Genomic DNA, 26,493 nt, shown 5'->3' on the forward strand with positions numbered 1-26,493 from the left:
GTCCTCTCCAGGCAACGGTCCTGGGGACCCACGACGCTGCTGGCTGCAGCATGGACCGCATCTACCCGCTGGCGGTGCCCAAGAGGCGCCGGCTCTGCTGCGAGGTGTGCGAAGCCCCGGCCGAGCGCGTGTGCACGGCCTGCACGGTCACTTATTACTGGTAGGCCCTGAAATGTGGCACCTGGGCCCCTCAATTCCCTTCCTCTCTCCCCGTCACAGGTCTGGGTGCCCTGCGTAAGCCGTAGCACCGGCTCTGCCAGGGAGCGCTCAAGGCGGCTTCAAGACAGGTCCCAAAGATTTCTGTGTGTGCCTCTTCACCCACTTATTCGTCACCAGATGTTTTGTTAACCGCCTACTGTGCGCTATGCACTGTAATGGGAGCTGAAATTACTAAGGGGGATTTGGTGGACTGTTCCCTCAAAGATCTAACATACCGGGGCACCTGGGTGGCTCAGTCGGTTAAGAACCGACTTCGGCTCAGGTCATGATCTTTCGGTTCGTGGGGTTGGAGCCCCGCGTGGGGGCTCTGTGCTGACAGCTCAGAGCCTGGAGCCTGCTTCAGATTCTGTGTTCCCCTCTCTCTGCCCCTCCCCCACTCGTGTGATGTCTCCCTCTCTCTCAGAAATAAATAAAAACCATAAAAATATTTCCTTAAAAAAGATCTAATATACCAAAGCGGAAAATAGATAAACTAGCAAAAAGAAAAGATAATTTCAGAGAATCATAAATGCCATAAAGACAAAATGTAATGGGGGAATTGGGCAGACAGCCTCCCGGAGGGTAGATTCTGATCTGAAAATGAAGTAGGAGCAATCCGCCTGGAAATGCTGGGGAAGAGTAAGGCTCTCAGGGCGTAAAGACTGTGATGTGTTTGAGGAATAGAAAGAAGGCCAGTTTGTCTGGTGCACAGCCAAGACGGTGGGGGGGGGGCGCTAGTAGAAAATGAGGTGAGATTTCATTTATTCAACATAACTTCGATGCATCTTTGCTTCCAATTAGGCTTATTTTGGACTTGAGATAAAACTGCTAGGTTGCTGACGGCCAGAAACCTAGTCCAGAGCAGACTAACTTGTTTTAAAAAGTCCTTATAATAGACCCTGCATGACAAGTACTGTCACACAAGGTGTGCTGTTTCCTGGGACCTCTAAGGATGGAAGCACGGTGGCCGGGGCAGTATCTGGAAAGGTTTCTCTGAATACGTAATGTTTGAGATGATTCTTGAAAGGTCAGTAGGAAATTGCTAGGTGAATGAACAATGAAGACAGAAGGGCAGGTGCTCCTGGCATCTGGGTCTACTTGGTTAAAGGACCAAAGAACAGAGTTTGTTCAGAGCCAGGTAGAGAAGGTGGTCGTGGAGGAAGCAGTTGCTGATTTTCAGACTGCAGACTGGACCATAAGCAGGTCATGGATAAACCACAACCAGCATTTTAAGGAAAATGTACTTTTTTAAAGAAAAAAGTAGAATAACAAAGGAAGTATCAGAGTAATCCTACTTAAATTGTTTCTTTTTTTAATTTTTTAATGTTTTATTTACTTTTGAGAGAGAGAGGCAGCATGAACAGGGGAAGGTCAGAGAGAGAAGGAGATGCAGATTTCAAAGATAGGCCCCAGGCTCTGAGCTAGCTGTCATCACAGAGCGGGATGTGGGGCTCAAACCCATTAACCACGAGATCATGACCTGAGCCGAAGTTGGACGCTTAACCGACTGAGCCACCCAGGTGACCCTCTTGAAACTTCTTTGCATTGTATGTGGATGTGTGTGTTTGTAATGGTAAAATGTATTTATTACTAAAGAGAAATTTTAAAAACTATTGCAGTAGGTAGTAGTAGGAGTTTAAATCAAGAAGACACAGGTTATGACCAGATGGTGACATGGGATTGAGAAGTTTGGAATTTATCCTCTGGGATGTCATGGATGGTTTTGACGGGCTCTCCCTGATGTTCAGGAAGGATGACAGGTAGCAGTGTGGGAGATAAATTGGAAGATAGACCCTAGAGGCTCCATCACTGATTAAAATGTTATGCTGTTGGGGCGCCTGGGTGGCTCAGTCAGTTAAGGATCTTGTGGCCCGTGAGTTTGAGCCCCATGTCAGTCTCTATGCTGACAGCTCAGAGCCTGGCCTACTTCGGATTCTGTGTCTTCCTCTCTCTGCCCCTCCCCTGCTTGTACCGTGTCTCTCAAAAATGAATAAATGTTTTAAAAAAAAAAAGTAGTTGCAGTGGTCCTAGTGGAGAGTGAACATACCTCTGTCAGACTGAATTAGGTGTCCCTCCTCAGTGGCCTCACAGCACTCTATATATTCCCTGTCCTAAAATTTATGACACAGATTGAAATCAGTTGTTTAATAGGCCATATTCTTCACTCGATTCTGTGTATCCCGAAGGGGACAGCATCTGTGTTTTTCTAAGTGTCTTCATTGTCTTTCGAATATAATTTAGGGTTTGTAGCAAAAACTACAAGCCCTGCTCATTTCTCTACCTTAATTTCCCACGACACTCACCCTCTCTTTTCCGTGATGCAGTTACCAAGGTTTTCTTTCAGATCTAATTTGCCAAGTCCTTTCCTCCCTCAGTTTCTTGGCCTGGGCTATTACCTCTGCTTGGAACCTCCTCTTCAACCACAAGTCTTCCTAGCTCCGTCTCATCCTTCCGTCCTCAGGAATGTCATTTCCTCAAAGACGTCTTTCTGGAAGTACTCCTCTCTTAGTTTTCTCTCTCACCTTTTTCTTCATTTTTTCCCCCTTTATCTTTATATTTTGTGTTTACTTGTTTAATATCTGTCTTTTACTAAACCGACTGGCCGCATATACCACACACTCAGTGATCATTTGTTGAATAAGTGAGCTTCTGAATGGATAGTAAACCTATTAACACAGAAGGAGGTGGCGGTGGGTGATAGATTGGGTAGGGGACACACACTGGCAGTGGGTGACAGATTGGGTAGGGACACACAGTTTGAGGGCCTTCAGGTCACTTGGGAGAGATGGCTAGTAAACCGCAAGTACAGGCCTGGCACTCAGGGGAAAGAGGAGAGCCCTTTGCCTGATAGGAGCATCTACCTCTTTCCCTCTTGCCTTCCTCCCTGCAGCCAGAAGTAAGTCCTTCTTCCTCTCAACTCACTTTGCAGTCACTCTCTACTCTCAGATGACTCTTACTTCCCTTCTTCATTCTCTTTGTTGGCAAGTGTGCTTTTGTTATGTTCCATTAATGCAGGATATTATGTTGAATATGTGTAGGACTGTCATACATACGCTAGCTTTTGATCTGGGTCAGACCCATCTGTGCATACCTTATGGTCTCTCGCAGAGTGTCTGGAAACAGTCAAAACTAGATACGTGATGAATGCACGAATAGATGATTATCTCCTATGCCCTTACTCACCATTAGTTTCTTTGTCCTCTTTCACTGCCTTTAATTCTCTCTAAGGTCTTCTCCTCTCCCCTCCACCCTCTTTTCTTCAGATTTCTCTATGCTTATGTCGTGGGGATTTTAGGATATTTTCATACAATACAACTAAGGTAATTGTTCTGCATCTCAGAAATGGGGGCTTTAATACTCCTCCCTCACAGCGTTTTGTGGCTGACTGTAAAGCATGTAGCATCATGACTGGAACCAAACTGGCACTCAGTAAATAGTCTTTTTCTTCGTTCCAACTTTAAGGAGCTGAAAGGGCAGTCAAGTTGAATTTGGGGAAGTTTTTTTTTCTTTTTTTTGCAAAAGAGGTTTTTTCTTTAAAATTTTTCTTAATGTTTATTTATTTTTGTGAGAGGGAGAGACAAGAGTGTGAGCAGGGGAAGGGCAGAGAGAGCCAGAGACAATTGGAAGCAGGCTCAAGGCTCTGAGCTGTTAGCACAGAGCCCAATGTAGGGCTTGAACTCACGAACCGTGAGATCATGACCTGAGCCAAAGTCGGATGCTCAACCGACTGAGCCACCCAGGTGCCCCAAAAGAGTTTTTTCCTAATTATAAATGTAACTCATGCTCACTATAGAGAATTTGAAAATATAAAAAATAAAGAAGAAAAATAATCCATAATCTCACAACCTAGAGATTAATAATCTGATGTTTTGGTCAATTTCCTTATACTCTTTTCCCATAAATACATCTGTTTTATACACTCTTTGTAATCTTGCACATGTTGTTCTATATTGGATTATGAGAACGTAGCCAAGGAACAGAACTTTTGTAAGAAAAGGCAATTTTATTAAAGTATACACTGAAACACTACAGAAAGTTAAGAAAGGCTTCAGTACTGTAGTTAGCAAATCATAGCACATAGATAAGAGTGATTTGCAGGACGTTTTATTTAACACATGGGGCACAAATTAAAATGTTTTCACTGGTTAGGAAAAGAAAAACAATGAAGTGGTTGGTATTCAATAGTAGGAGACAGTAGGATCTGTTGTAAACTGCAGAAAGAGATTCTTACCTAATGTCATCCAAATTTAAACAGGGTATTTTAAAAAACATGATAGTGGTTGGGGCCCCTGGGTGGCTTAGTGGGTTAAGCGTTCAACTCTTGGTTTCAGCTCAGGTCGTGATCTCGTGGTTTGGTGAGTTCTAGCCCCACATTGGGCTCTGCACTGAGAGCAGAGAAGCTGCTTGGAATTCTCTCTCTCCCTCTCTCTGTCCCTCCCCCACTCATGCTGTCTCTGTCTCTCTTAAAATAAATAAAGAAACTTAAAAAAATTAAACTTACTAAAAAACAAAACAAAACATGATAGTGGCCAAACAAAAAATGTCTGGCTCACAGGCTACTTAATTGTGAGCCCTGAATGAAAACATATTTTTCAACTCCTTTATGCATGACTTTGTGCTAGGTATTAGCAGTTAGACAGATGAATAAGAAAAAGAGCTCTTGAATATATAAATAATGCTCATTTTATTCGGAAAGGCTAGATATGTCAAATGTTCTCTGTGGAGCAAAAATTCAGGCAGTTAAGTAAATTAATATTTCCATTGCTCACACAATTATTCAAAAAGCCCCTATTTAATAAATGCCCTGTGGAATTCAACTATTTCTATATCCTGGCTGTTAAGTGCTTTAATTGATTTGTTTACAATAATTCTCTATAAAAATTTTTTAAATGCTTTATATAATTTCTATGATAGTAGTTACAGTTTAAAGAGAAAATCCTTGGGGCACCTGGGTGGCTCAGTGGGTTAAGCCTCTGACTTTGGCTCAGCTCATGATCTCATGTTTATGGGTTCAAATCCTTCGTCGGGCTCTGTGCTGACAGCTCAGAGCCTGGAGCCTGCTTCCGATTCTGTGCCTCCCTCTCTGCCCTTCCCTGCTCATGCTCTGAATCTCTCTGTCTCAAAAATAAAGACAACATTAAAAAAATTTTTTTGAAAGAGAAAATCCTTTATTGCATTTCTGTTGTCCCAGAAGGAAAGAAGGAGAGAGAGCTTGAACAAAGCTTTTTGTTGTCTGTGACTGCTTTTTGTGCTACAAGAGTTGAATTTTTACAACAGAGACCATGTAGCTCTCAAAAGCCTAAAATATTTACTATTTGGCTCTTTACAGAAAACCTTTGCTGACCCTGTGCTAGGTTATTGTTACCAGTTTTGGAATATGTATAAATGGAATCAGTTAACTTAGTTACCTTTGAGTAAAAATATATAGTAGGCAATAGAAATGCAAAAATTCATGATTCATGTATCCAACAACAGAGTCTCAACATGTATGAAGTAGAGAAGGGAGAAAGAAAGAATAGTTGGACACTTTGATATTCCACTGTCGATAATGAATAGGAGATAAGGATATAGAAGGCTTGAACAACATAAGCCAACTACACCTAACAGACATCTCTATACATTCTTCTCAAGTGCAAATGGAATATTCTCTAGGATAGACCATGTATTAGACCGTAAAGCAAGTCTCAATAAATTTATAAGGATTGAAATTATACAAAGTATGTTCTGTAACCACAGTGGAATGACATTAGTAATCAATAACAGAAGGAAGTTTGGGGAATTTATGAATATATGGAAATAACACAGTCTTAAACAACCTGTGAGTCAAAGAGGAAATCACAAGGGAAATTAGAAAATGCTTTGAGATGAAATGAGAACAAAAATACAAATACTAAAACTTATGGGATATAGTGAAAGTACTCAGAGGGAAATTTCTAGCCATAAACACATATATTATAAAAGAAGTAAGATCTCAAGTCAATAACCTACCCTCCACTTTAAGAAACTGGAGAGAGAAAAACAAACTCAAACCAAAGCTAGCATAAGGAGGAAAATATTAAAGATTAGAGCAGAGATAGGTGAATTAGAGAATAGAAAAGCAATAGAGAGAAATCCACAAAACTAGAAATTAGTTTTTAACAAGATTTTTAAAAATTGGCAAACCTTTATAGAGTGACCAAGAAGAGAACACCCAAATTACTAAAGTCAGAAATGAAAGTGGGGACAATGTTAGCAACTTTGCAGAAATCATAGAGACTATAAGAGAATATGATGTACAAATGTATGCCAACAAATTAGGAAACATAGATGGAATATATTATTGTAAAGACAGGAACTAGCAAACTGAAAAGAAAAAGAATGTCTGAGTAGGTCTATTAACTAAGAAGATTTAGTTAACAATCAAAAACTTCCTGCAAAGAAAAGCCCAGGACCAGATGACTTCACTTGTGAATTCTATCAAATACTTAAAGAAAAATTAACACCAACTAGTTCTTCAAGATTCTTCAAAAACTTCAAATTCTTCAAAAATTCTTCCAAAAAACAGATGAGGGAGAAAAAGTCCCTGACTCATTTTATGAGGCCCACATTACCCTAATACCATAACCAGACAAAAACATCACAAGAAAAGAAAACTACAGATAAACATCCCTCATGAATTTGGATGCAAAAAATCCTCAACAGAATACTAGCAAACCAAATCCAGCAGCATATAAAAAGGATTATACATCATGAGCAAGTGGCATTTCTTCCAGGAATTCAAGAGTGGCTCAACATACTAATATCAATCAATTTAAGACATCATTTTAACAGAAGACAAAAACCACATGATAATCTGAATAGATGAAGAAAAAGCATTTGATAAAATCCAACAGCCTTTGTAATAAAAACAGAACAAATTAGGAATAGAAAGAAACTTTCGTGACTTGGAAAAGGGTATCTGTGAATAAACTTAGAAACACAAAGCTAATATATTTATTGATCAAAGACTGAAAGCTTCCCCCACAAATTAGGAATGAGACAAGAATGTTTTCCTATATCATTTCTATGCAATATTGTTCTAGAAGTTCTAGTTGGGGCAGTTTGGCAACACAATGAAATAAGCATCTGGCTTGGAATAGAAGGAGTAAAAATACTTCTTTTTGGTGATGACATGCTCTTATATAGAGAAATCCCTGAAGAACCTCAAACAACAACAACAACAACAACAACAACAAACCGATTAGAACTAATATGTGAATTCAGCAAGGTGCCTGGATACAAGATCAACTGTGCAAAAATCAGTTGTATTTCTGTATGCTAGCAATGAACAATCTGAAAATTAGGAAAGCCATTCCATTTGCAATAGCATAAAAAAGAAAAGAAATAAATTTAACCCAAGAATGAAAAGACTGTATTGCACTGAGAACTAAATAACATTTTTTAAAGAAATGAAAGACCTACACAAATGGAGAGCCGTTCCATATTCATAGTTTAAAAGACTTAATATTATTAAATAGTAACACTTCAAACTGATCTACAGATTTAGTGCAATTCCTATCAAAATTCCAACTGTCATTTTTGCATAAATGGACACACTGATCCTAAAATTTATGTGAAAATGTAAAGTACCCAGAATAGCTAAAAAGTCTTTTAAAAAGAACAAAGTTCGAGGACTCATACTTTTCAATTTCAGATTTTACTGCAAAGCTGCAGTAATGAAGACCGTGTGGTACTGACATAAGGACAGACATACAGATCAATGGACTAGAATTGAGTCCTGAAATGAGCACATACGTTTATGGGTAATTGATTTTCACCAAGGGTGCCAACACCATTCAAACTAGCACATATGCACATAGCCACATGCAAGAATGAATTTGGATGCCTACCTTACACTATACATGAAAAGAGCTAAAGTAAGAGCTAAAAACATAAACTTTCCGAAGGAAACCTAGTTGTAAATCTGTGTATTTGGGATTAGGCAACTGTTTAGATAGGATACCAAAACAACAAAGATCCAAAGAAAATATAGATTAGGACTTCATCAAAATTTAAAACTTCTGTGAATCAGGGGTACCTGGGTGGCTCAATCAGTTAAATGCCTGACTCTTGGTTTTGGCTTAGGTCATTATCTCATGGTTCATGAGTTCAAGCCCCACATGGGGCTCTGCACTGGCAGTGTGGAGCCTGCTTGGGAGTGTCTCCCTCTCTGTCTGTCCCTGCCCCGCTCTCTCTCTCTCTCTCTTTCAAAATAAATTAAAAAACAAAAATTTAAAACTTCTGTGCATCAGATAAGCAAAATAAGTCAGAGAAAGATAATACCATATTATTTCACTCATATGCGGAATTTAAGCAACAAAACAAATGAGCATAGAGGAAGGGAAGGAAAAATAAAATACATTAAAAACAAAGAGGGAGGCAAACCATAAGAGACTCTAAACAATAGAGAACAAATTGAGGGTTGCTGGAGAAGAGGATGAGGGGGGACAGGTTAAATGGGTGATGGTTATTAAAGAGGGCACTTGTGATCAGCACTGGGTGTTGTATGTAAATAATGAATCACTGAACTCTACTTCTGAAACCAATTTTACCCTGTATATTAACTAACTTGAATTTAAATAAAATCTCAAAAGAGGAAAAAAAAGAATTAGAGATTTGTTATAAAGAAAAGGCAGATTTTTTTTTTTACAAATAAAGTAAGTACCCCCCCAAAAAAACCCCAAAACACAAACTGTGCATCAGAGAACATTTATCAAGAAAGTGAACAGACAACCCACAGAATGGGAGAAAATATTTACAAATCCTATATCTGATAAGGGTCTTTTGTCTAGAATATGTAAAGGATTCTTAAGACTCAAGGTAAAAAGATAAAAGACCCAGTTAAAAACGGAGCAGAAGGTTTGAATACATAATGCTCCAAAGAAGATATACAAATGGCCAATAAGCACATGAAATGATGCTGAACATTATTAGTTAAGGAAATGCAAAATAAAACCACAATGAGATACTACCTCACACACACGAACATACTTTTAATTTAAAAATTAAAAAAAAAAGAGAGTAACAAGTGTTGTCAAAGATACAGAAAACGTGAGCCCTTCACATATGGCTGGTGGGCTATAAAAGGGTACAGCCTCTGTGGAAAACGGTTTGGCGGTCCTCAACAAGTTCAACATGAGTTACTTATGACCCAGCACATTCCATTCTTAGGTATGTGCTCGAGAGAATTGAAAACATACGTTCACACAGAAACTTGCACACAAGTATTCATAGCAGCATTATTCATAATAGCCAAAAAGTAGAAACCACTCATATGTCCACCAACTGACGAGTGGATAAATATTAAAAGTGAAACAGCCATGCAGCGGAATATCGTGCAGTCATACAAAGGAATCAAATATTGAGAAATGGTATGAAATGGATGAACTTTGCAAACATCATGCTAAGTGTTAGAAACCAGACCCGAAAGGTCACATATTACCTGTTTCCATTTATATGTAATGTCCTGAGGAGGCAAACACACAGAGAAGGTAGGTAAGTGGTTTCTGGGCATCAGTGGGTGGGGAGAAAAAATGAGGGGACCAGTTAGAGCAAATGGAGGTTTTTGTTTTGTTTTTTTTTTTGAGTGATGAAATTGTCCTGGAATTAGATAGGGTGATGGTTTTACAACCTTGTGACTATACTAAAAACCACTGAATTGAAAGTATACTTTAAAACGTAAAAAAAGAGAAGCTCCTGGGTGACTCAGTCAGTTAAGCTTCAGCTCAGGTCATGATCTCACTGTTCGTGAGTCCAAGCCCTGTGTTGGGCTGTGTGCTGACAGCTCAGAACCTGGAGCCTGCTTTGGATTCTGTGTCTCCCTCTCTCTCTCTGTCCCACCCCTGCTCATACTCTGTCTCTGTCTCCGTCTCCGTCTCCCTCAAAAATAAATAAACATTTAAAAAATGTAAAAGAAAGGTAAAAAATAAAAAAAGAATTAGAGAAAGGGTCAGAATCGGGTAATAGGTTTGGGAATCATTCATAGAGGTAATTACTTAAGGAATGGGAATGGATTCTTTGTAGGGCTGCTGTCCTGTCCAATTAAGTGTTTAAAAATACTAAATCTGGGGCACCTGGGTGGCTCATTTGGTTAGGCGTCCAACTTCGGCTCAGGGCATGATCTCGCGGTTTGTGAGTTCGAGCCCCGTGTTGGGCTCTGTGCTGACAGCTCAGAGTCTGGAGCCTGCTTCGGATTCAATGTGTCCCCCTCTGTACCCCTCCCCTGCTCAGGCTCTGTCTCTCTGTTTCTCAATAACAAATAAATGTTAATGAATTAAAAATAAAATAAAAATACTAAATCTGTATGTAAGACTCAGAAAAGTTTTCTATCAGATTGTCATAGTGCTTCCCTCTGGAGAGCTAAAAAACACCTGGCTCTGAGGTCCAGGCTCAGCACAACTACTTAAGCTCTCGACACCTATGCTTCCTTATCTTTGAAGTAATAGCTTTGGTTTTGTTCTCAAAAAGGTAAATAGTTACTAGCAAAAGCACCTGCTACACCACTGGGATTCAGGGCCGTTCCCAGTGTGTCGTGTCAGTGTGCCCCCTGGAACAGCAGACCCTCCAGAGCCAAGTGACACAGAGGCACCCACGGTAGGAAGGTGTCTCCTAGAGCCTCAACAGATGGAAATTCCTTTTCCTTCCACCAAGAAAAAGACCCTCTCATCCATCAGCTTTGGGGCTCAGATATTCTGGAAGTGGCCTCAGACAATGCAGAGCTAAAGTCGTCGTTGTTACTAACCAAGCAGAAAAGCGAGACAGCCACGGGGTCCCCATGTGACTTCGGAATGTGACCCTGACCCCAAAGAAACAGCAGCCTCCCTCCCCAACTAGTTTTTACCCCATCAGATAACCACATGGCAGAAGAGAGATTTGTGTCAGAAATGGCATTGGCTTCCCTGCCTGGTGGTCTGTGTTGGGCTTACTTTTTTAGTGTTTAGGGCTGGGCCAGTAGCGGGGCTGAGAACCTTAGGACAGACCCAAGGTAAAGGTAGTGAGGTCCATGCTTTTATTGTCAGTGGTGTGGTTCATCAAAGAGTTGACTGGGACAGCATCCACGAGCAGATCTGTCAGCTCCTGATCCCGCTGCGCACTTCCATGCCCTTCTACAATTCAGAGGAAGAGCGGCAGCACGGCCTGGAGCAGCTTCGCCAGCGGCAGGTGGGTCCCACGAGGCTGTTGCAGGGGTAGCTCATGGGTGCCGCGAAACTTCCCAGGAGAAAGGGTGAACCCCTTTGAGGACAGAGACTTGGTTTTGTGTCTCTGTGCCCTCAGTACCATTCAGTCAGTTGTTCTCCACATATTTGCTGAATACCTACTGTATCAGGTGACAAAGGCTGCCTAACAAAATACCACAGACTGGGTGGCTTAAACAACAGAAATGCTGGAACCCAGAAGTCCAAGATCAAGGATAGGTATCAGCAGGCTTGGTTTCCTCTGTGCACATGCATCCCTGGTGTTTCCAAATGTCTTCCTCCTAAAAGGACACCAGTCAAATTGGATTAGGGGCCACCCTAATGGCCTCGTTTTAACTTAATCACCTCTGTAAGGCCCCGTCTCCAAACACAGTGACATTCCTGGGTGCTAGGGGTTAGAGCTTGAGTTTGGGGGATGGGGGTACAAAATTCAGCCTTAATGCCCATATATGCCAATATATAGCATGTGTTTATATATTGATAAGAATGTAGGAAGAGGTCAAAAGATGATGTATGAATACACTAGGGAATACATAAAAGATATTTTTAAACTTTTATGACATTGATAGCATCTCAATTTTTTCTAAAAAAAAAAAATTAGGGCTTTCTAAGCCATAAATCTCAAAACACCAGGTTCATCAATCTTAGTATTGTGGCACTTTGAGAATTGCCTTGGGACAATGCAGAGTTTAAGTTATTTCTGATATTTGGTAAGCAGGATAACTGCAGAAGGAAAGAGATGTTTCTCTCAAAATGAACTCAGAGAGTCAAAGTTTTAGGATGTCCCAAGACATGACAGATTTGCTAAACCACATTTTATTATGAATATAAGAATAATATTTATTGAATAGTTTTTTTATTTAAAAAATTTTTTTGAATGTTTATTTTATTTTTGAAGGGGGGAGGGGCAGAGAGAGAGGGAGACACAGGATCTGAAGCAGGCTCCAGGCTCCGAGCTGTCAGCACAGAGCCAGATACAGGGCTCGAACTCAGAGCAGTGAGATCATGACCTGAGCCAAAGTGGGAGGCTTAACAGACCAAGCCACCCAGGAGCCCTCGAATAGTTTTATATTAAGCACTCATTTATGCCGATCAATGAGTTACGGTGAAAAGACACTTGTGCCTGGCCCTTGAGGAACTCAATCTGGGTTTACCTTTTTTATCACCTATTTTGGGTCTCATGGACACCTGAATACAAGCAGGTTAGCTAGGTGCCCTCAACCAGTTTATTAGGTGTTGGCCTTGCTCCTGGTGCACCTATGCCCACCATTGATGGTCTAGTTTTTTCTTCCACAGAAGCACTTGATTGAATTCTGCTACACCGTAGGCCAGAAATACCTCTTTGAAGGAAAACACGAAGCCGCTGTCCCGGCAGCTTTGCATTCACTTCGCTTCCGCATGAACGTGTTCGGCCTGAGCTCCGTACAGCTTGTGCCTGCTTACCTGCTGCTGGCCGAGGCGAGCCTGGGTAAGGGAAATGACCTGAGATCCCCCGGGGCCCTGAAGGAGCACTGTACTGGGTCATATCAGTGGCCAAAGAGTGCAGCCTTGGAAGTGGCACCAAGACACGTTTTGCACAAGAGCAGTGGTGCTGTAAAGTTTGGCACAAGGTAGGTAGGGAAGCAGATGTCATCAACTTTGGGCTATTACTGACAGAGATCCACTATCGAGCTGCCTAAGCAGAAGGAGTACCTTTATGAGGATGCTGGAGTGTCCCAGGGGAATTAAGGCTTTGTGAGGCACTAGAATCAGAATATCGTAACCAACTAAGGCTGGCGCTCTGCTTCTCTCTCGGGCTGTGTCTCTTGTCTCTGCTTCTCTCTGTGCGTCTGCTTTATTTTCCATCTCTGCAGACTTTTCTGCCCCGTGCCTACCACAGAAGACAGCTACCCCAAACTATCAGATGTAGCTGAATTTACATGGAATCTCCATGTCCTCCAGGTTCAAGGAGGGTCATCGAAACTAATTAGCATCGGATTTCCAGTGTCCAATTCCTAGAAGAGAGGGTTGTGTTGACTCAGGTTGAGTGTGGTATTTACCTTTACCTGCCTTTGTGTCAGGGTCACGTAGTAATAGGAGTATAGGAACCTACTCCCATGGACCGGAGAGGCGGTTCTGAGAGCGGGAAGGCGGGAGGCACAGACTTGGCCGAGCTCCATCCCACATGGTGGTTGCTGCCAGAGAATTAGCATCTTGGAGGGGAATTAACCTTTATGAGCATCTGCAGTGTTTTAGTGACCGTCCAACCACTTTATACATCTTACTAGCCACTATTTTTTAAAAAGGACAACCACAAACTTTTAGGGACACCTGGGTGCCTCAGTTAGTTAAGCGTCTGACTTTGGCTCAGATCATGATCTCACAGTTTGTGAGTTCATCGTGAGTTCATGCCCCACATCAGGCTCTGTGCTGACAGCTCAGAGCCTGGAGCCTGCTTCAGACTCCGTGTCTCCCTCTCGCTCTCTGCCCCTCCCCCACTCCCACTCTGTCTCTCTCTCTCTCTCTCTCTCTCTCTCTCAAAAATAAACATTAAAAAAATTTAAAAGCAAACTTTTAAAAAGGAAGACTGTTGGAAATACAGTACAGTGAAATTTTTTCCCTGAGCTACGTGAGAGTAAGCTGCTTCCCTGATGCATTTCCTGCACCTACGTTCTCTTCCATAACACAGTGTCACCATCACCTACTGTCATCTACTAAGCAGATCCCACTCACGTCTCTCCAAATTCCCAACAACCTCTTCTTTATAGCAGAAGGATACAGTTCAAAATCATCCTTTTCATTTTGTTGCCATGTTTTTTTAGTCTCCTTCATTCTGGAATGGCTTCTCAATCTTTCTTTGACTTTTATGACTCTGACACTTTTACGAGTAAAGGCCAACTGTTCTATAAAATGTCGCTTCATTTGGGTCTCTCTGATGCTTCCTCATGACCGGACTCAGGTGATGTATCTTTGGCAGGAATATCACAGAAGTGGTGCTGTGTTCTTCTCACCTCATCCTGCAAGTTGGCACATGTTTTCAATTTGTTCCATTACTGATGATACTCACTTAAGTTACTTTACTAAGGTGGTGTCTGACAGACTGATTCTTTGTATGCTCTTCCCAGTGAGTAAGTTTATTACGGGGAGGTATCCTGAAACTATGTAAACGTCGTGCTCCATCAAACTTTCATTATATTCATTTATTTATTTATATCAGTACGGACTCTTGGCTCCCTATTCTATTCAATGGATTAATAATCTGTTACTGTCATTAATTTGGTGCTTAGATTATTCTAAGTGGCGGCCCATTCAAACTGGCTTCTGTGTCTTTTTCACTTTCCTGCTTTCTGGAACATACCTCCAAGGAGCCTTGTTTCTTGTTTTTTTGTTTGTTTTTTTTTGTTTTTTGGTTTTTTACTGAAAATGGAATTCAGAAGCCAAGGGTTGTGCACTAGACATTTGCATTGCTGTTGGGGTAGGGCTGCTCCTAGGCCTTCTCAGTGGACAAAATTAGAGAATATGTATGAATATAATAATGTATACACATTTTGCATCTAAATTCATTATCTCTCTCTCTCTCTCTCTCTCTCTCTATATATATATATATATATATATATGGTCTCTGTATGGGTCCATGCCAGTACCTCTAAATTCAGTCCAACACCACCAGAGGGTTCATTCTAATTTTCTCCCATTCCATATCTATAGTTCTCTTCTCTGACAATGAGAAAGCTGACTTCCTTTTTCATTAATGTATATTTCATCATTTCCCCTGTATGAAGCAGTCTCCCGTCTCCAGGCCTACTCTTTCCCCTTGTTGATGTCCTTCTTTCCTTCCATGGGCTCTTGACTCCTCATTCTAGGCTGCTACTTCTGCGTCAATCCCCCCTCCTCACCAGTTTGGGCTCTTACTCCCCTAAACCAGGCCATGTAAGTGCAAGAATGCCCCTCCTCACTCCGCTCAGGTATGGCTCCCCATTCCAGATTGTCTCTCCACCTAAACTACTGGAAAGAGCACTGGACAAGGAAATACAGCCCAGGTTCTGTGATTTCTGACACTGACTAGCGGTGGGATTTTGGAAAAGTGTCCTAGCCTAAGTCTCATCATCTCTCATCAGGACTATTGCCGACTAGCTGGGATCTGGCCTCCCTCCAGTCTGGCCTCCACACAAAATGTGATCAGACCACTCCACTAGATAAAGATCAGATTCTCCAAGCAGCCCTATGAGCTGCTTGGTTCCAATATGCTGTCACCTGTATGAATTCTGTCACCTCATCTTATATCTTCTCCCTCCCTTTTAGTTGTGCTGGCCTTCTCTCTTCTTGTTTGGGAAGGCTCTTCTCTAGCCATGGTCCCCTCCACCTAACTAACTTCTCCTCATCTTTCAGGTCTAGGCTCAAGTTACTACCGCTTGGGGCACCTGGGTGGCTCAGTGGGTTAATCATCCAATTCTTGATTTCAGCTCAGGTCATGATCCCAGGGTGGTGGGATCAAGTCCCGCCTTGGGCTCTACACTGAGCACGGGACCTGCTTGGGATTCTCTCTCTCTCCCTCTGCCTCTCTCCCCTGCTTGGCCTCTTTCTCCCTCTCTCTCTCTCTCAAAACAAAAAAATTTAAAAAATAATTTAAGGAATTACCACCCTCTTGTCTAGAAGCCTTGCCCAAGGCCCCAGACTGGACCAGGTTTCTTTTTATATGTCCCCTTAAAAACCTCTTTCTGTTCTGGGCATACATATCTGTTGACGAGATTACTTAATTACAGTATCTCTTTCCCTCTAGACTATAAACTGAGGGAGAACCAGAACTGTCCCTATTCTCACTCATCAGAGTGTCTTCACACCCAGGGCAGCACTTAGCACAGAGGAAGGGCTCAAACTCCCCTGCTCCCACAGAACCTGGCACCAAGTGGGCCCTGTGAAGGCATTTAGTGAATCTGAGTGCCCTTCACAGAATTGTTTTGAGATTTAAATGAGTTTGTGTGTAATGAACGTGAGAGTGCTTTGCAAGCTAGAAGGTTCTATGTAAATGGAAGTTCTCGTTAATACCTCGCCCAGTCATTGACTGAAAACTATGCCAGCCTTTTTGGCAGTCTAAATAAATCACGTTATTATTTTTTTTAATAGCAGGGGAGGGGCAGCTGTCAGCCCAGCGTAAGCCTATTGTCTCATCCTGCACACGACTGTCACTACTCCGTAACTGGCTATCCCTTCTCTTTCTATTCCATAGGCGACTTATATGACCCTTTAGGATAGTCTCTCTTCCCTTGGCAACTTTGTGTATCTAGTAGCTCCACTCCATTTCTACGCCTGTCCAGGCCAACACTCTCGAAGAGAGCATGCCTGAACTTACCCACTCAGCAGCCACAGTCTCCGTTCCGACCAGCTTAGAGCGGTCCGTTCCTCCTACCCCATTATCCCTGCTCTCTGGATTTGGGGCCTCAAATATTTTTCTCCCAAGGATACCTTTTCCTTTGGGTTGCTTGTTATTTGCTGGTGCAGCTTAGCTGCGGGGCCTTCCTTCCTTAGCATGGCCTTCGTGAATGAAAACTGGACAGTGAAAATGAAACGTCTCATATATGTCAATGCCTTCTACCAATTCTCCCCCATCTAAATAATCTTTGCTAAGAGTCATTTGCTTCTTTAAATTTGAGAGGACTGCGATCTCCAGCTCTTATTTCATAGAGCAAATCCAAATGGAAGATGTGGCTTGCCATGTCCCACGAGCCAGGATCATGGGCCTCGGCCTCTTGCTTCTAATCTAGGATTTTCCTTTTCCCTTACTTTCATCACCAAGCCTTGCAAAATCTTCCTCCATAGTGGAAGCCACACTCCATTCTCCAGCCCCATAGTCCTTGGCCACCATTTTCTGTCTCTATGGATTTGCCTGTTGTGAACATTTCATATCAGTGGAATCCCACATCACGTGGCCTTTTATATCTGGCTTCCTTGACTTAGTGCAATGTTTTCAAGGTTTATTACTGTTATAGCCTGGATTAGTACTTCATTCCTTTCTGTGACTGAATAATATTCCACCCAGGGATATGGGTAGCCTACATTTTGTATATCTACTCATCAGTTGATGAGCATTTAAGTTATTTCTATTTTTTTGGCTATTATGGCTAGGCTGCTATGGACACTCATGTACAAGTTTTGTATGTCAATAAATGTTTGAGTCAATGAATACATGAGCGAGTGGGTACTGACATTTCATCCTATGTTCTCTGGCCAGAATATGAATTCTAACCTTCCGTACTTCTTTTGGGCAGGTCTGGGCCAGATTGTCCAAGCTGAGGAATACCTATCCCAAGCCCAGTGGACAGTCCTCAAATCGACGGAATGCTCTGATGCCACCCAGTCTTTGCTGCATCGGAACCTCGGACTTCTGTACATAGCTAAGGAAAACTACGAGGAAGCTCGTTATCATCTGGCCAATGATGTAAATTATGACACCTGAATGTTTCTGAGAAGAGCTATGCTGAGTTTTGTTTGTGCTTTTTTAAACTGAGCACTTCTGTAAATTTTCTAACTGACTGGTGAGGTATTAGCAAGAACGTGGTTCTAACAACCTGAGTTCAAGCCTTTCCACCTCCTGGCTGTGCGTTCTTGGGCCAGGTCGCATCACTTCTGCAAGCCCGAAAGCTCTCAGGATAATAAGGGAGGTAGAACAGCACACTGGTTAAGAGAAGGGCTTTACTTCAGCTCCTGGCCATAGTTCTTGGGCAAATTATTTGAGTTCTTTCATCAAGTGTAAGACAGAAATCATCAAATAGCCTATGCCTCTTTGGGTCATTGAAGAGATTAGTACTAGGACAATATCCATGCAGCATTTGGGCTGTTATTTTTACTTAAACATCAATGTTTCTGCTTCAGAGCTGTTGGCGTATGCAAGTTCTTTATAAACTATATAAACGATAAGACTATGTACAAATGTTAGATAAGATGATGATGAGTGTGATGACTGAGCTGTTCTTCCAAAATTTATGATGTTTCTGTTAGGATTTCAGTAGTGGACAATATTGCCAGCAGAAAAGTTTTTGAGCCTGAAATCTGGTGAGGTTAGGGTCAGGATGCAGTCTCCACACATGTTGGTTTTGTCTTCAGCCTCTCCACTGGGCAGCCCTCCCTCTGATTGCCTGCCACTCCACAGTGTTGTTAAATCTACCAGAAACATTCGTGTGCTGGTTTGTCTCCATACCCCCTCACCCCAAATCCATTCTCTGCTCTATCGTGCCCTAAGAGGCTGCCCTCTGTGGCCCACATGGCCGGGCTCTTGCTTTCTGGCTTCTGTTGAATTTAGAGAGCGAGAGGGATGATAGGGGAGTGGATGTTGGGAGGAGATAGAGGTTGGGTATCTACTCTCTCTGCTGCCTTCCTGTTGCACCCCAGTTCTGGCACGGGCAGGGCTCCTCCATGGCCATGGCTCCGGCAGGTGACCTTCTCCCATAGGTCTGGCTCTTGTGGGGCCTGGTGGTCCTGCTTTCTCCCTCACTTTTTCAGGAGTCTGGACAGTAATAGTTCTCGCCGTTGATAGTCCCTGGGGTTTTTCTAGCTCTTGTTGGTTCCTTGACCACTCTATGTCTCTTTAAGAATCCTTTCATTAAATTGTCTTCAGGAGATGCTTTGAGGGTGCAAATATTTCCACCCAGGAAACTGACTAAAACACTGCTTCCTAGGCCTTTTCTCTTTGTACTCTCACTCTACAACAAATTAAATAGAGGAACAGTTTCTATCTTGAGCTGGACACACAGTTAAGAAATAGATCAAACTCAGATTCTTCTTCCTACTTTTCAAAACAACCAAAGCTTTATTGATACATATCATAGACGTCGCCCACTTTAAGTATACAACTCAGTGATTTTTAGTAACTCACAGAGTTGTGCAGCCCTGAGCACAGTTCAGTCTTAGAACATTCCCATTACCCCAGAGATGCCTCATATCCCTTTATCATTTATTTCTCATTCTGACCCCCCGGCCTCAGGCAACCACTTTCTGTCTCCCTAGATTTGCCTTTTCTGGACATTTACTGTATAAGCAGAATGCTCTGTGGTCTTTTCATCTGACTTCTGTCACTTAGCGGAATTATTCTGAGGCTCATCCATGTTGTTGTATCAATATCTTGTTTCTTTTACTGTGAGTAGTGTTCATCTTCTGGATATACACAATTTTTGTCCTGCCATTTATCATTTAATGAACACTGGGGTTGTCTCTGCTGTTGTGAGTAACGCTGCTGTGAGTGTTTGTGTACAAGTCTTTGTGTGGACACAAGTTTTCATTTCTCTTGGGTGTGTGTCTAAGAATGAAATCGCTGGGTCAGATAATAACTTCACTGTTGACCATTTCGAGAGCTCCCAAACCGTTTTTCACAGAGGCTGCATCATTTTCTATTCCCACCAGCAGTGGATGAAGGTCCCATTTTCTCCATGTCCTTGCCAACGCTAATCTTCTGCTCTTTCGATGAGAGCCTTTTCAGCATGCATGGAGTGGTGTCTCACTGCAGTTTTATTTTGCATTTCTGTAATGACTGATGATGTGGAGCATTTGTTCTCAGCCTTTGGCATATATTCTTGGAGACATGTCTATTCAGATCCTTTGCCCACTTTTAATTTTATTTGGATCGTTGTAAAAGTTCATTACAAATTCTGGGTGTACGAGTTTTTAAAATCAGAGACATGGTGTACAAAGAGAACTGAAGAACCCCTTCTTCCTCCTGCTATAGATTTATTTTGCCAGTTGTGCATTTGGAACAGAGGATATCAGGACCTCAGGAGGCTACTTCCACCTGGCTAATGTCTTCTATGGCCTTAAAAAGTTGGACGTGGCAGACACGTTGTACACCAAGGTGAGCTGGGGAGGAGGGGAGCTGAGCCTTGATACTTTGGCCTTCTAAGTGACAACTGGTGTCAGACCACTCATGAGAAATTTGAGGCACAGAGAGATGAAGTGATTTGCCCGAGATCACATGGTCTTGGGCAAATACTATACATGGTACATACTATATTCCCACTTTTCTTTCTTCCTGTTTCTCCACTAGCAAACTAGCCGAGGCTCAGGTCTAGCCTGCTGCTCTGATTGTGTCTGCTTTCCCACAGGTCTCTGAGATCTGGAATAAATACTTGAGCACTCGCTGCCAGGTGCTCTCAGAGGCTCACAACCAACAGATAGACTTACTGGGCAAACGATTTGAGACCGACACCGGCTTGGGTAAGCGGCAGCTCTCCCTGGGAAACAGAGCAGTGACGTCACCCCACCTAGTCCACAGGCCTTGTCCCCAAGAGGGAGAGCCACTGTCCCTGTCATGAGCACACCAGTGCCATCTTCTGTATTTTGCTGATGCAGACAGTGAGATAGGGGAATCAAAGAGATTTCATTAGTGTTGGGAAGAACTCAGAGCCCTGGTCCCACACGGCCTTTCTGGGGGCTCGTAAGGGACAGATGTGGAAAGAAAAAAGATCTACCAGAGCCCCCTGTGATTTTTGCAGAACCTCCCTTTCTTCTGTTGTTATCCCTCAGGGCAGATAAGGCAAGGTGAACCCTCTCATGTTGCTCATTTGTCCTGGGGACTTCACCTCTCCTTTACGGGACAGTGAGCTTCTCAGTGACAGGGCTGGGTCTCATTATTTCTCTGTCCCCAGGCTCCACAAAGGGTGAGTGCTGAGTGGCACCGTATGGCATTGTTCCCTCTGAAGTAATAAAAAGGGACAGAGGACCTAGTTTCTGTTCAAAAGAAATAGTGCAGTTGATGAGACAGAACCTATAGAAAATAAAAGGAAATTTCTACAAGTATAAATTATATTACAAGACGACTTCTAGAATGAAGCGGTGAGGACAATTGGATAGTGTTGAATAAGGAAGACTTGTTGGAGGAGTGGTTTTGAACTAAGATTTTTAAAAATTGATAACTTTATTCAGTTTTCTCTCATTATAAAAATGGTGTATGTGAAAGCAGAAAACTTGGAAATCATAGAAATCCACAGGCAGTGACCTCAGGGTTACGGTGTGTGTCCTTTCTGTCTTCCTCTCTAAGCTTAGTATGTAAAAATGGTTTAGTAGAAGTACGTGGCCCGACATAACTCATAATAAGTCAATAAATGGTCGCTAGAGTAGGACCGAACACCACTGGGGGAAGAGTACAGGGAAGCAGAAAGGCCGTGGCTGAAGCACCCTTGGATTTGGGAGAGGATGAAGCTGCCGGAAGTCCCAGCTCCCTCCTCTTGCTCTGGGTGGAAGCTAAGTGGGACCCAAGGAATCCCACCGGGACAGCCTCTGCATATGGAGCCTAAGAAGTCGAGAGTTTAGGACTCTGAAAGAGAGAAACCGCAGTTACCTTGAGACCTGCTGAGGCGACAGGCTTTACGGAGCTGCCTGGAACTGCCTGGGTCCTGCTGGCACACGGCCACAGTCCAGGCGAAGAGCCCCGCTGTGCCTTGTGCCCTAGGCCAGCGCCCTGTCAGCGCTGTGCTCACCCGCGAGGGGAGACTCAGCGGCACCCCACAGCCTGTTTCTTCTTTCCAGCCTCCTCCCATTCTGTTGCAGATGAAGCCCAGGAAGCAGAAGCCATTCAGATCCTGACGTCAATCTGGATCATTCGAGACTCTACATCTGACACAGCCCCCCAAAAAACTATCTTCATTCTAAATACCCTCGTCATGCTTTACTACCTGATGATGAATTCTTCAAAGGCAAGTGTCCCCAGAAAAGTGCCATGTCTAAAATGGAGGTAGAAGTCCCTCAGGCTGAATTCGGCTGTGTTTTGCCCAGCGGCTCGGCCTTCTGTCCTCTGAGTAAGGCCTCGTTCAGAACAGTTCAGATGCTCATGACATTTCTCACTTCTTGAGTCCAACCTGCATGATGGAAACAGTGTTGTCTTCTTCCGTACGGAGGTGCCCAGCACTAGCCTAAGTACTTCTCACGATCTAACACAGTGAATTGTCAGACCAGCTTTATGAAGTAGCATTTTATTATTCCCACTTGACAGATAAGGAAACGGAGGCATCGAGAGGGTCCATTATTTGCCCAAATTCTCTGAGAGGAGGGGAAGTCACAATAAACAAGGCAACACTTAATGTGGAACAAAATCGCGAATAGCGCTGCAAAGAAAACGGAAGCAGGCAGGGAGAGAGGGAAGCATGGCTCCAGGAGGCCTTTCTGCGTGGGTGTCACGGGGAATTGAGGATTCCCTTCCCCCGCTCTCCCTTCCTCCCTACCTTTCCTCAGCAAACTTTACTAAGGACCTACAGGAGCTCACGGTCAGTGAGTTACAATCCAGTGGGACGGTGGAGACCAGGGCCCTGTGGGAACGCAAGGGAGGGACACTAACCCGTCTGGGATGGAGTAAGAGTGCCTAGGGAACATTTCCATTGGATTTCCAAGCTTGCACTACAAACACCTCTTTTCTACAGTTCTGGCTCCAGTTTTCTCCCGTGTACTCAAGGAAGTCCTCATCCCAAGGCATGTGAATGGTGTTAGATCTACGAGAGGTCCTTAGAGAATAGGGACACATGTATCTACCGTAGAGTGCCGCCTCACTTCCCTTAGGTCATTCCTCGCCTGTCTCCAATGAAGCTTTCCCTCGCGCCCCTCCTTAAAGCTGGAACCCCACTACGAGACTGGTGCTTCCAAGCCCCCTTTCCCACTTTATCCTTTTCCTTAACATGTATACTATTGAAGATATGATGGTGTTTTACTTGTTTGTGGTGCTTATGGCCTCTCTCCCCCACTGTATTGTAAGTTCCACAAGGGCAGGAATTTCCACCTGCCATGGTAGTCCCTGCAACATAGTAGCCATCCAATAAATATTGGAAGGGAGGGAGGAAGGGAGGAATGTGGGAAGGAGGGAGAGGAGAAGAGCCAGCCCAGAGTCTGTCCCAGATTGTCCTGTGAGGCCTCTGTCCAAGTCAAAACTTTGGACCACATGCCCCCTAGGATGGCATGCTGCTTGTGGTCCCTATCACCCCTGCACCTCCCGGTGCTGGTCCAGAGGGTCCTGATTCAGATCCGATGGAGATCTTACTTTGCTAAGAAGGGGTACTTTGTATTAGTTTGTCCAGCCAGGTGGGTTTCTCTGGTCCCCCATGCCCCACTCAGCACATGTGTGGCTAGCTGCAAGGACCCAGTGGGTTTTCACAAGTTTCCAACAAGTGGAAACTCCAAAAGTGGAAACTTTTCACACCAGCGGCTAGTGTGAGAGCCCATGTTTCTGGGGTGAGCACAGATGGGGCTTCCCAATGTAAAGCTTTCCTACAATGGCTCCCTTTTATAACTGCAATTGTATTCCAGGCACAAGAATATGCCAAGAAAGCCTTCAGCCTAGCCGAAGAACACCATCTCAGTGTCCATGAACAAAGTACCATTCAAGAGTTTCTAAGTCTTATCTCAGCTGAACAAGCTCATTCTACTACTTAGTGGCCCATGAGCGCCGCGTCAGGGGCTCTTCAAGGGGCTAGTGACCTTCTAATGCATTCCAGCCTGCACAACCGCTTTGAGGCACTGTGACTCACTGAAGGTCCCCCTCTCTCCCCTGGGACTAAACACATAGCCATGTTTTTATTTTTAACACAGCACACGTGAGGGAATATAGAGCTTTAGACATAAACATCAGTAAAACCGATCTTCATTATGACTTTGCCCTTGGCTTATCGTGACTTTGTATGACTTTGAGTATTGTGCTGTCAGCTTATTAATACAGTACTTTTAATTAAAGCACAAATAGTTTATCATTTACCAGAAGTCTCCCAGGGACATACATTTCACAGATCTTTGCCAAAGAAGGGTGTAGGGGATAGAGTTATACTGGAGCAAAGTTTTCCTGTTCTACTGGAATTAAGCATTATCCTGAGGTAGATTGTGACTCAAATGTCCGTTATAGTTCTTAAAGCAATCACTGAGAAAATTACGCTGAAAGGTAGTTACAAATCGACAAAGAAATTAAAATGGTACACTAGAAAATATCCACTTAATGAAAAAGAAGGCAGAAAAGGAGGAATAGCAGAACACAAAGACACAAGACATGTCAAATACAAGTAGCAAAACGCGACATCCACCGGACATCTTTGCAGGGCACCCAGTCTGGATTGGCTGAGATGCCATTCCGGGCTGGGGTCTTTCTCGTCTTTGACAATGACTGAAGCAGACATGCGCCATCTATACTGATGGAAAGGACAGAGCACAGGCCTCCATGGCAGACATACCTGGGTTCAAAGCCCCATTCTCTCACTTTAATAGCTTTGTGACCTTGACCCCTCCCATAACCTCATCCATTATTGTTGTAAAATGGCCCTCATGTGACCAAGGCTGTATCGGCTCCTCCCATCCATGGCCCTGGTCATTTAGCACAGCCTTTTTTTCCCCTCCAGACTCGCTAAGCAGCCTGCCCATGAGCACTTTGCATCCTGGGTAGATCTGCATCCAAGTGGGAGAATGTTGGGGACCTGTGGGGCAGCTTTATGTCCCTCCCTGTAAATTAAGTCACCCCGACACATATAATAAATGTATGTCTGGTGGGCCATGCTGCCCCTTGAGGCCTAGGGAAAATCTTCTGGAACCCCCATTCCGTGCCCCTGGGTTCCTTCTGCTTCTCCACGATGGCTAAAGTCGCAGGGCCTTACTTCTTGCCACATGCCTGGGATTCCAGCTGCATCGTCCTCTGCACGGTTCATCTCGAAGCTGTTGGCACCTCTCTCCCAGAACACACCCCCTGCTGCTTGACTGTCACCCCCTGACCCCAGATATGAGTCCACCCTTTCAAATAGATGTCTGGTGAAGACTGGAGGGGTGCGGAGGGGGAGCGACAAATCTTCAGCAGATAATATAAAAGAAAATATTGGAACCTCCCTATTCTGAAGAAGTCTATCAACTCCATTTCATTGAACCTAGCTCTCTCCTCAACCGTACTCACTGGCCCCTTTCTCTTTTGTCCCCTCTCTGAAATCTGTTCTCTGTCTTCTCCACCCCGGAGTTCTTGTTCATGACTCCTTCCCCACTGAATCTACTTATAAAATTATTGTTTAAATTAAAGTGTCTTAGCTTATTGTTTCTTTTGACTGATTTTCCTCTTGAATGCAGGCTATAATCTCCTTTTTCACATGTTTAGTAATTTAATTTCCAGTCTTACTCTTTTTTGAACACTTACAATTTTTAAACACTTATTTATTTTTGGGGAGATAGAGACAGAGAATGAGTAGGGGAGGGGCAGAGAGAGAGGGAGACACAGAATTTGAAGCAGCTCCAGGCTCTGAGCTGTCAGCACAGAGCCTGACACAAGGCTCAAACCCACGAACCACAAGATCATGACCTGAGCCGAAACCGGATGCTTAACTGACTGAGCCATCCAGGCACCCCCAAACACTTGCACTTAAGGCTATAAATTTTTCTCTAAATAATACTGCCTTAGTTTATCCTACACTGTATGAAGTACAGTATTTTAATTGTCATTTTCTTCTAAATATTTCTCTTTTTTCTTTTAGAGAGGGTGCACACAGGCACAAGCAGGGTAGAGGCGGGGGGGGGGGGAGAGAGAGAATCTCAAACAGGCTCCATGCTGAGCCCCAACGTGGGACTCAATCCCATGATCCTGGGATCATGATCTAAGCCGAAATTAAGAATTGGACACTCATCTGATTGAGCCACCCAGGCACCCCTATTTTTGTTTTAAATATTTCTTAATTTTTTTATGATCTATGACTTAATTTCTGAAACAAGATGACCTTAATTGCCTCTTTGTTGTTGATTCCTAACTTAATTTTATTGAGGTCAGTTGTGTACAACTCTGACTTTTAGAACTTTGTTGAGATTTGCCTTATCTCCCAGGATATGCTCAATATATGAGAACATTCTGTACATGCTAGAAAATAATAGAATTATTGAGCACATTGCCCTATGCATGTCCATGAAGTTGACCTTGTTCATATTTTCAAATCTTGCATATCCTTGTTGAATTATTTGTTTATTTCTGGGAGAAGTATATAAAACTCATCCAATATGATTGTGGGTGTATCTATTTCTCTTTGTGGTTTTGTCCATTTTTGCTTTATATATATCGAGGCTTTATTATTAGATAAGTGCAAATTCAAATATTAACTCTTCCTAGTGAATTGAATCTTTATTA

At 43.1% G+C, this 26,493-nt stretch overlaps 1 protein-coding gene across 1 annotated transcript; it reads left to right on the plus strand.

Moving 5' to 3' along the window:
* On the plus strand, positions 1-25,403 carry ZMYND12 (zinc finger MYND-type containing 12). Its single transcript, XM_029947998.1, has 8 exons — positions 1-160; positions 11,235-11,376; positions 12,708-12,879; positions 17,657-17,826; positions 20,107-20,229; positions 20,480-20,591; positions 21,924-22,069; positions 23,667-25,403. The coding sequence occupies exons 1-8, from the start codon at positions 51-53 to the stop codon at positions 23,790-23,792; spliced, it is 1,101 nt and encodes a 366-aa protein (XP_029803858.1). The 5' UTR covers positions 1-50; the 3' UTR covers positions 23,793-25,403.
* Positions 25,404-26,493: the final 1,090 nt, after the last annotated feature.

Source organism: Suricata suricatta, chromosome 8, assembly GCF_006229205.1.
Source record: "Suricata suricatta isolate VVHF042 chromosome 8, meerkat_22Aug2017_6uvM2_HiC, whole genome shotgun sequence".
Classification (NCBI taxonomy): domain Eukaryota; kingdom Metazoa; phylum Chordata; class Mammalia; order Carnivora; family Herpestidae; genus Suricata; species Suricata suricatta.